General features: G+C 35.4%; 1 protein-coding gene across 1 annotated transcript; it reads right to left on the bottom strand.

Annotated features, from left to right (window-relative positions):
* Positions 1–4,765: 4,765 nt before the first annotated feature.
* On the bottom strand, positions 4,766–9,883 carry LOC122966772 (pentraxin fusion protein-like). Its single transcript, XM_044331099.1, has 4 exons — positions 9,856–9,883; positions 9,644–9,710; positions 6,502–6,709; positions 4,766–5,425 (listed from the first exon to the last, which is right to left on the bottom strand). The coding sequence occupies exons 2-4, from the start codon at positions 9,693–9,695 to the stop codon at positions 5,008–5,010; spliced, it is 678 nt and encodes a 225-aa protein (XP_044187034.1). The 5' UTR covers positions 9,696–9,710; positions 9,856–9,883; the 3' UTR covers positions 4,766–5,007.

Here is a 9,883-nt window from a genome sequence, read left to right as displayed (position 1 = left end):
CACCACAGTTACACACACACACTCAAGTACAAAACTCACTGAGGAGCAAGACACCAGCACTGGCAGAGTTGAAGGTTTGATTCCCAAACTAAAAACCATTTCAAGGTTCAATTTTATTGTCATTATACAATACAGGATGGCACAGTGAAATGCAGCTGTAGCATACTCCTCACTACACACACAGAAAATGTATGAGCAAATAATATTAAATATAAAATTATAACATTAAAATTCAAACAAAGTATGTTAACATTAGCACTAAAAGAAGTAGTTAAATAAATGAAAAACTATAACCATACACACAAACACACACAGTTTTTTGTTTTTTTTTCTTTACAATATTTGCAAAATCAATGTAATTTGCAACTCATAGTGCAAAAAAACTTACTTGAGTTAGTAGATGGAGTGAGTGTAGTGCAAAGACAATGGTATGGTAATATGCATAAATGTGCATAATGTGCATCTTTACTAAAAGCTGCAACTTCTGCTCTGTGTAAAGGAGCTGTGATCAATCCCACAGAGAAGTACTGTGGAATATTCTGGCATATAGTAGACTGTAGGCAGCGATCGTGTGCCAGAATCATTATTATAGATTAATTGAATACATTCCTTACATTAATGGGGGAGAAAAGAAAAAAAAAAAACAACAAAGTTCTGATATACAAATCTGTTTTCAGTTTTTGGACTTTTTCTCTAATCTTTGATTCTTGCTGAAATATTGGATCATTTGAACATTTATTGAAATGAAAGCATGTGAGAAGTTTAGAGGGAAAAATCACTATTTGGTGGAGCTGTTAACAACTCATAGACATGTGAAATGTGACCCCGACTACACACTGCTTTTTGTAAGATGTCAAAAGCCAAAAAGGTTGGAAACCACTGGTTTCATCTTCAACAATGTGTTGTATTTTAAAAGCTTGTTATATTATCCATTGTGTCAAATCTTTATCTCAAAGTAACTAAAGCTGTCAAAGAAATGTAGTGGAGTAGAAAGTACAATATATCCCTCTGAAATGTAGTGGAGTGGAAGTATAAAGTAGCATCACATGGAAATACTCAAGTAAAGTACAAGTACCTCAAAACTGTACTTAAGTAGTAAGAGTTGGAAATTAGCAATAGCTGTAAACTCTCTGTGCAGTACATCAGTTTCATGCTCTGTATCAGAACTATGTTAAATTGCGTCGTCCCTATCAAATAAAATAAAAGAAGAAGAAGTACAGTAGTTGAGTAAATGTACTTATTATGTGTTATTTTCTACCGCTGTATGTGACTCACTGTCCTGGTTGTCCAGACATGTTATATTCATTCAGAAACCAGTCAACTGATGATGCATTACTTATGGTCTAAATATATATTGTGACCAAAATATCCCATTGAGAAAACACTCTTAAAAACAGAACATTTCCAATCCTCCAAACAGCATTTACCGATTAATTCTTAATTTTTTACATTAGTTCCCCTTCTTCTTCTCACCATTGTTTTTCAAACACACAGGGGATGGCGACAGAGAGCCCAGTGTAGATTACCACTGATGAGAATAACAAAGAATAGTGCAACATTGATTGACAATATTTTTATAAATGTAAGGGAAGATACAAAGTGGACTACTAGTGAACGATGAAAATGATCATTTGCCTGTTTTTACAGTATTAAAAATGAACAATAAGTTAAAACTAAGAACAAATAGGCAGACTAACAACTTGGTTAAAATAAAATCACCAGAGGCAGTTATGGCTCTTAAAGCAGAACTTTTAAATCATGACTGGCAAGAAGTTTATGTAGATACTAATGAATCATATGATGCATTTTTAGATACATTCTTGAAACTTTATGACTGACATTGTCCATTGAAAGAGTGTAGCCTAGACAAAAATTCTAAAAAGAGGGGAAAACCATGGTTATCAAATGGTTTGGAAAAAGCTTGTAAAAAGAAAAATAGGATCTACATGGAATTTATCAAGCAATGAACAAAGGAAAAGAAGGACAAGTACAAAAAGCATAAAAACAGACATCCATTATGTCTATCTATTATGTAAACTTAAGTTTCTTGTAAATCTGTAAACACTACTTGACCATGTAGATGGTCCAGGTATCATCGGATAATTTGTAATTCATTTGTAATTTGTAATTCATTTGTAACGAAAAACCAATCAAACCTGGCCCATTTTTGGTTTTTGCCGATTCGTTTTATCGTTATTGTTTTTTAAAATTGAATATTGAGCAGGTCTGCGGACATCATTCCTTTTTAGTTTCCCAACGAAAATCCAGAAAACCAAATTCAAAAGACTGTGCAATTTTGGTTTAGAAATCAAGTATTTTTGTCAGTTTTGTACGATAGCGGAAGTGGCTACATTAGCTCAGAGAAAACCTGCAGCGTCTCATTTGTGTTCATGTTCAGCAACAGCGAAAAGCCAGTCTGTCTCATGGCATTCGTGAATAAGTCATGAAATTTAATCTATTAATTTATTTTTATATGTATTCGTGTACATGGACACGATATTTTCCGTGACACTCTGCACGACTTTCAAACTAATGTATTTCAGTTGGAAGTAGTTTCGCGCCTGCAGCAGTTTTTCTCATTTGTTTTCTTCTCATTTTCTCATTTTTAACTATAACCGCTACATCACTCAACATTTACTCACAAGATATTTTCCTCGTTTTTATTTCCTTATTTTAATTTTACCAGTCCAGTGGGCGGACCGAAGAGGATAAATATGAGTATTTTCCTCACTGTCGATTTTAATATCTTTCACGTTTCCGAGAGGTTATGGCCATCCGTTTTAATTATTTCACCTTCGACCCTGAGAAATCAAGTATTTTTGTCAGTTTTGTACGATAGCGGAAGCGGCTACATTAGCCTACCCATGATCCTCAGCGACCGTTGCTATGGTGAAGATGCCAGCGACAGCCTTAACATATAGTCAGTATAACATTATGTAGTACTGCAGATTATGGTTATGATTGGGATCAACGTACTTTACTGTACATTGAATTGTAAAGAAAATAGTGTGTGCTATGGACAAAGAAACAAAGTGTATGAAGTATATGAAGGTGACAAGAATAAATTAAACATAAATAATTAATAAATAACTACATTATGTAGCAGCAGAGGTTGAATAAAATGCACAATCTAAAGTCCAGTTTGATGAAAATTACGAAAGTGAAAGTGTAGGGCTTAAATGAGGCCCCCCATCGTCATCCCGTTTACACACGCGCGAGGCTGTCGCTGGCATCTTCACCATAGCAACGGTCGCTGAGGATCATGAGTAGGCTAATGTAGCCGCTTCCGCTATCGTACAAAACTGACAAAAATACTTGATTTCTAAACAAAAATTGCACAGTCTTTTGAATTTGGTTTTCTGGATTTTCATTGGGAAACAAAAAAGGAATAGATCACATGATTTTGTTTTTTGTTTTTGGTTTAGAATGAAAAAAGGAAAAAAACATGTGACTTCCGTTTTTGGTTTCATGTCCGCAGACCTGTTTGATATTCAATCCAAAAAGGAATAACGATAAAACAAATCGGCAAAAACCAAAAATGGGCCGGGTTTGATTGGTTTTTCGTTATTTGATTCTGACACCAAAAATGTTTTTTTGTTTTTTGTTTTGAAACAAACAACAGATTTACATTTTTTTGGTTTTTGAATTACAAATGAATTACAAATTATCCGATGATACCTGGACCGTGAATCTACTAATCCATTATTCACAGGGTCCTTCACGTTAATATTTTAGATATTATATCACTCACACTGTTGGCTAAAAATGACTAGACCGATGTTGTATGTTTTGTTGAGTTGTGTACGTACATTATCCCAAATGTTTCCAACCACTTTCATGCGCAGAGAAACATGTAATTTTATCAGGGTAACGTTTTGGTCGCCTGCCAATGGTGTCATACCCCCTCTACCAAAGAGTATACACACATAAGATGCATGTTTTGGCATTGTGGTTTTCCTCTACAATGGTGTTTTCCTCTACCAAAGAATATACACCCACAAAATAACACATCAGCGTTGTGGTTGTCACCCAGAAACTGTCATAAATTGACTTTTATTCAGTTTTAAGCCACATTTTTATGATAAACCTTTTAGATCTTGGCCATTTTTAACTATATCTTTTAACCAGATGAAGGATTTTATTCATCAGAAATCTAGATCTTAAGTTATCAGAGAAACAAGCTGAGCAAATGTTAGCAGCACCTTGGGTAGCAGCCTTTCCCGGACGTCCTCTGTCTGCTGAACAGACTTAAACTGTAACAACGACCACCTCTACATCAACTCTAAGAAGCTCAATTCAAATTATGTTTTACATATATATTGTCCAGACCCTTCAGTCAATATTTACATGCTTTGCCTTTGTCTGGTGATAAAAACACCAAATATCACATGCCTGGAGCTAAGTGCTGATGTCTTTTTTTGTTTGTTGTTCTTTTATTCCATCAGGAGTCACAAGATCCCAGTCAGAGGACAGAAGGACTTCTTCCCCAGTGACTCAGATGAGCAAACGGAGCAACTTTCAAGAAAAACCTCTTTCAATGTTCATTTGGGCATTTGACTGTTGTTTTAAGACAGCCTTGAAAGATTGTGAACCTGTCCTTTAATGTCATATCATCAATTAGAAAAATCTGAGCCAAAAATGATTTGGTGTATGCAATACATGCAAACATGGAATAACTACTCTGGTTTTGTATATGTTAAGTGAGTACTGATGCAGTCTTAGTTTGACATTATCATGAAATATATTCCACCATAACAGCCATTGAATGCATAGGTTTTTATTTGATTGAAAAAGAATTACAGAGAGACCCCATATTTGTGGTAAGAAATGATCATTAATGACACTGACACGAGTGCACAGACTTTCATTTTGATCAACAAATCATCTTCTGATTATATTTCATGCAGGTTTAATGTGTCTACATTGACTTCCAGAGCTTTATATGGCCTTACTTTACATTATGACGCTGCCTATATTATTCCAGCATGTCATATGTGACCATTATAGCTACAGTTCACGATTAAGGACCTTTGCCCCCCCATGAATTTCAAGCCGTGTAGCTTCCCAGTCAAAAACGTTTCCTCTTGGTACTCTCTTCCCAGAGGACATGCGTTGGATGGTGCTGTCTGGGAGGACAGAGTCCCACATATTAACATCACTGATCTCCCCGACAAAACTCTGTTTGGCATCAAAAGAACCCCTATAACTGTCCAGATCTTGTCCGAGGATAACCCTGCCTCCAGACTGCACTCTGTGACCCTTCTTGTAGATTTTAGTCAGGCTTTTCCTCCCGTCCAGGAAGAGGGCAGTAGCACCTGAACTGGAATCCCAGGTGACACAAAGGTGGGTCTCAAGCGCACCAAGCTGAGGGACTTGGAAGTGAACAGCTTCTGAACCTGCCGATGTTCTCAGGTACAGGGCCAATCTAAACACACACACATATACATTTCATTTGTCAGCGGTCTAACATTACAAAATTAAAATATGTCAGCAAAAAAAAGAGCTTGGTACATGTGAGTCAGTCCCCCAAGGAAATTGTGCTTTTGTGATCATAATAATTAACACAAATTCAAGAAATCTTGCAATTTTACTAAATTACTGCAACTTTTCTGCATGAAATTTCCAAATGAACAGACCACTTGTGATTTGGAGGATTTGTCGCATTTGGTGTGGTGGTAACTTGCAAGTTCTGGTGGAAGATGGACAAATCTCACCTGCCAACAAAACTGATGTCATAGACCAAGCAAAACAATTCCCAAATGTTCCCAAAGAGTTTTGCATTCAATTGGTCAGAAGAAAAAAAGTTGACAGGTTGTTCAGACAGGAAAGATGGACCTAATCTAACTAAAACATAGAAATGGGCCCTTTAAATTAAACTATATTTTTATGTTAATGGATTTATTTCAATGGCATTATTGACTGATCTTATTTGTTGCTAATGTTGAGGTGAAAGTTAATTTAATAAAGGCTTATAAATGAAAGTCAGGTACAGTATTTTATTCAGGATCTCATGTTCAGAAATTAAATTTAAAAATCAGCACTGAAATAAAGTTGTTTCTGTGATATGCAGTATGCTTCTCATCTAAGGAAGTGATTACATATGACTCCTCATTGGTAAAAAATAAAATCAAGTTACTTTCCTTTCTTGCAATTTTTCCAAATTTCTGCAATTTTAACACAAAAAGACACATAAAACAGTGCAAACTGTATCAGAATTTTGAGAAAAAACACTGCAAAATTGAGCATTTTTGGCTGCTATAATCACAAAAATACTGAAATCCTGGAGGGATTTAACACATATTTCTTACAGATTTCATCAGTTTAATAAAAGTGGTGAAATTTAGGAGAATATAATGACAAAATATTGCCTCATCTTGGATCTTTAGTATCTTAAAGCCAAAATATTCTGTTTTGTTGGCCTTTAAAGTGATGTGTCAATGTGTCAGATATTTGGAATTCAGTCAGAGCTTTAATCTTAAGTGTGGAGCACAAAGTGTCTACCTGCCGTCCAGTTCACGCCACACATTCAGCTCATCAGCGTTTGTTGTCCGATATGCAAAGAGAATGACCTCACGGTACCCACTGAGCTCTGTGGCGACACGCATGCACAGAGTGAATGCTGCCAAGTTCAGAGATTTCAGAGGGTTCAACTCAACATAATCGGTACATGTCTTTGTGGGGAATACCACGGTCTTAATGGCATCACTCACTGTAAGACAAAAAACAGAGATTTTATTAGGAAAATGTACAAAGAACAGAGTTCCAATGAGCTTTCAACAACAATGAAAAAAATCTAATTGGAAAACGCTTTTAAATATGAAAGACAGAAATTTATTAGGGGCCGAAAGGCAACTTAGGGCGAGGACCCTATTGTTTTTTGTGTATTTGTTTGTTTGTTTCTTTCTTTCTTTCTTTCTTTCTTTCTTTATTATTATGCCTCTTAAACACTAAAATTGACCTCCTAAATATGCTCAAAAACTCACCAAATTTGGCACACACAGCAGGTCTGGTGAAACATTTGATAAAATGTAAAATATAACCCCTTAAGTTCCAAAATGCACTCTCTAGCACCACCTATGCAATTAAAATGGCCGGCACGGCCCGTAGGAATGTCGTGGAGAGATCAAACCAAAACTCAGTTATTCGTGTCGTATACCTACAAATCATATGCTGACACCCCTGACCTAAATCCAACAGGAAGTCTGCAATTAGCCTTTCAAAATAAGACTTTGCCCCAACTTTGGCCCCCGAACAAACATTATGTCCTCCTAGGGCGTTAATCGTATCGGCTTCAAAGTTTAATAGGTGACTTATGACACTGTGCTGAAAATAGTTGTTAAAACTTTGTAATAACTCGAACGGTTTGGATTTTACAAGCCCTGAAAGTTGCAGTGCCACATCACCCTTACAATGTAAAACAATGGAGAGGCAATCTATGGGCATGAACTTTGTGTCAAACAGAGGCTTCTGACATCTAAACTATAAGTCTGAAAACTTTCAAACCTGTATCAATGGATTCCCCATGAAATTTCCAACTATAAATTGATTTTTAATGTAAGATTTGGCCAAAGTCATGGGATTTATGAGGAGATTTCACAAGAAGTGTACTCTAAAATCCTCCTCTCCAACTGCTCCTGGTGATGTCACTCCCTCAGTGCTGTGAAACATTCCGCAATACACACTCATTATAAAATCACAGGAGGAGCAAGAAAAGACTTTCAAACTCACACTCTAATATCTCAAAAATAATAAAAGATAGAAAAAACATGTAAATTCAAGATTTGTAGGTAAAAGTCTCATGACTCATTGAAAGTTCAAATGTAGTCTGTATCTAAAACTATGTGGAAGCAGTAAATGTTCAAAAAGGTGTGGGTTCACTCACACTCTCCATTCAAATATATGAGTATTTTTCTGTGTCCAGCTGCAGTTACTTATGGTCTCTACACACCTGACAGTACACATGTCAATCAAACTTTCAAAATAAACGCACACCACACTTGTAAGAACTATCCCTCATTTTTAAAAAGTGAAATGATCTGATCCTGACAGGCCAGAGTGCGAGGTCCCCACCCATGTGAGTGGCACTGGAAATATGTTGCTTGAAATTAAAAGATTCAATAATATTAAGGAATTCAGTGGCTACACAATTAGTGGAATCATTGATGTGCACATTAAATCACCAACTAATACACTTTGTCCAGCTTAATAATACAAGTCAGAAAGTCAGTAAACTCAGATAAAAACTGACCTGCTGGACCAGGAGGTCGATAAATTAAAAAACAATAAAATGGCTACAGCCGACCAACTTAAGTCAGTTGTAATTCAAAAGTAGTAAAGGCTTCTGTGAAAACCAATTGATTATATTTAGTTTTCCAATCCAAACACTGACAACTGAACTGAACTGTAAATGTAAAAAAAAAGAAGATTGATGTATGTATTTCCCTTGTCTATGTCTCGTCCCATAGTTCTGGCCAACCAGAGCCTTACTAAGAATTTTAAATACCTTGGTGTTTATCTCAACACCCACCACACATTTGAAGAGCAAATTCAGGGACTAATAAATGAGTTGAATAAGAAAATATATCTATACAGTCAGATCAGGCCATATCTTACACTTTGTTTCTAATACGTATCTTCATGCCGTTATAATTACAAAAATGTCCAACTGTCTCCCAATTTGGTCTCTTACCACCTCAGAACATATTGACCCAATATCTAAACTCTACAATAGAGCTCATGAAATTCATCTTTGAGTTTTTCCTTGGACACATCATTGTATAGTACTTTTGCAATTTAAATCATAAAATTTTCATAATTATACAGTACTTAGTGCTATTAATTTGTAATATCAATTATGTTATTACCTTCTCCCTTCTTCACTTTGTTCTATATTGCCAGGACATTACTCCATAAATATTTTTAGAAAATACAATAATCAGTTGCGTTATTACCATAATTGCTGAAGGGAAATCTGTTGCTCGCTCCCTGCAGACATACATGTTATGTATCCACAGATTTACCTGCTTTTATTTCCTCCTTCCTCTGTCTACATATTCTTTTATCTCAGTGTGTTTCATATGTTCATGCCATATTGTATAATTACAAGGAGCATGAAGACTTGTTATGCATTTTACACTTTAATTTAACTAACAAATTACAAAGTCATTTTCAGGGACGTAGTGGCATTTAAATGCACCTAAATTCAGTTTTAGGCATGCAACTAAAATTCATTTTTCATGTTTAATTTGTTTTGGAAATTAACTTATTGTTTTGTCTATAGGATGACAGAAAATAGAAAAAAAAGTCTATTATAAGTTCTCAGAGTGCGTAGTGATGTCCTGTTCCATCCAACTAAAAGTCCAAAATCCAATGCTACTTAGTTCACCATCATAAGAGACAAAGGAAACTAGTAACTATTAACATTTCAGAAGCTGCAACCAGATCATTTTTGCTTGAAAAATGACTTAAATGATTAATCAACTATTAAAATAGTTGCTGATTAATTTTCTGTAAATCAAATTATCGTTTAGTTTCAGTCATTCAGTTCATTGACTTTTAAATTCGCAAACAAACCATTACATTTATATTTTCCATGTATGTACAGATATGCACATTAAGACACAAAAGAAAAGTAGACAAATACCTGCCAACATCGTGGAGATGGCAACGAGAAAAAGAACGCCTGAAAATTTCATTTTGTCCAAGTAAACCTGCAGAAAATGAGAGCGTCATTGCACATATGTTCATGCATCTTGTAATTCTGAGTTAAATGCAGCGTTTGACCACTATCAGTAGTTTGTTATGTACAGAAATAATACATAAAGATATAAAAGTAGAATGAAGCTGTATACATACTGTGCCGCTGTGAGGACCCTGCTACAGA

Source organism: Thunnus albacares, chromosome 17, assembly GCF_914725855.1.
Source record: "Thunnus albacares chromosome 17, fThuAlb1.1, whole genome shotgun sequence".
Classification (NCBI taxonomy): Eukaryota; Metazoa; Chordata; class Actinopteri; order Scombriformes; family Scombridae; genus Thunnus; species Thunnus albacares.
This window is presented reverse-complemented; position numbering and strand designations above follow the sequence as displayed.

Coding starts and splice junctions, on each gene's coding strand:
- LOC122966772 (XM_044331099.1), bottom strand. CDS start 9,695: ATGAAATTTTCAGGCGTTCTTTTTCTCGTTGCCATCTCCACGATGTTG. Junction 6,710..9,643: donor CATCTCCACGATGTTGGCAG/GTATTTGTCTAC, acceptor TTTGTCTTACAG/TGAGTGATGCCATTAAGACC. Junction 5,426..6,501: donor TGGCGTGAACTGGACGGCAG/GTAGACACTTTG, acceptor GTGTGTGTTTAG/ATTGGCCCTGTACCTGAGAA.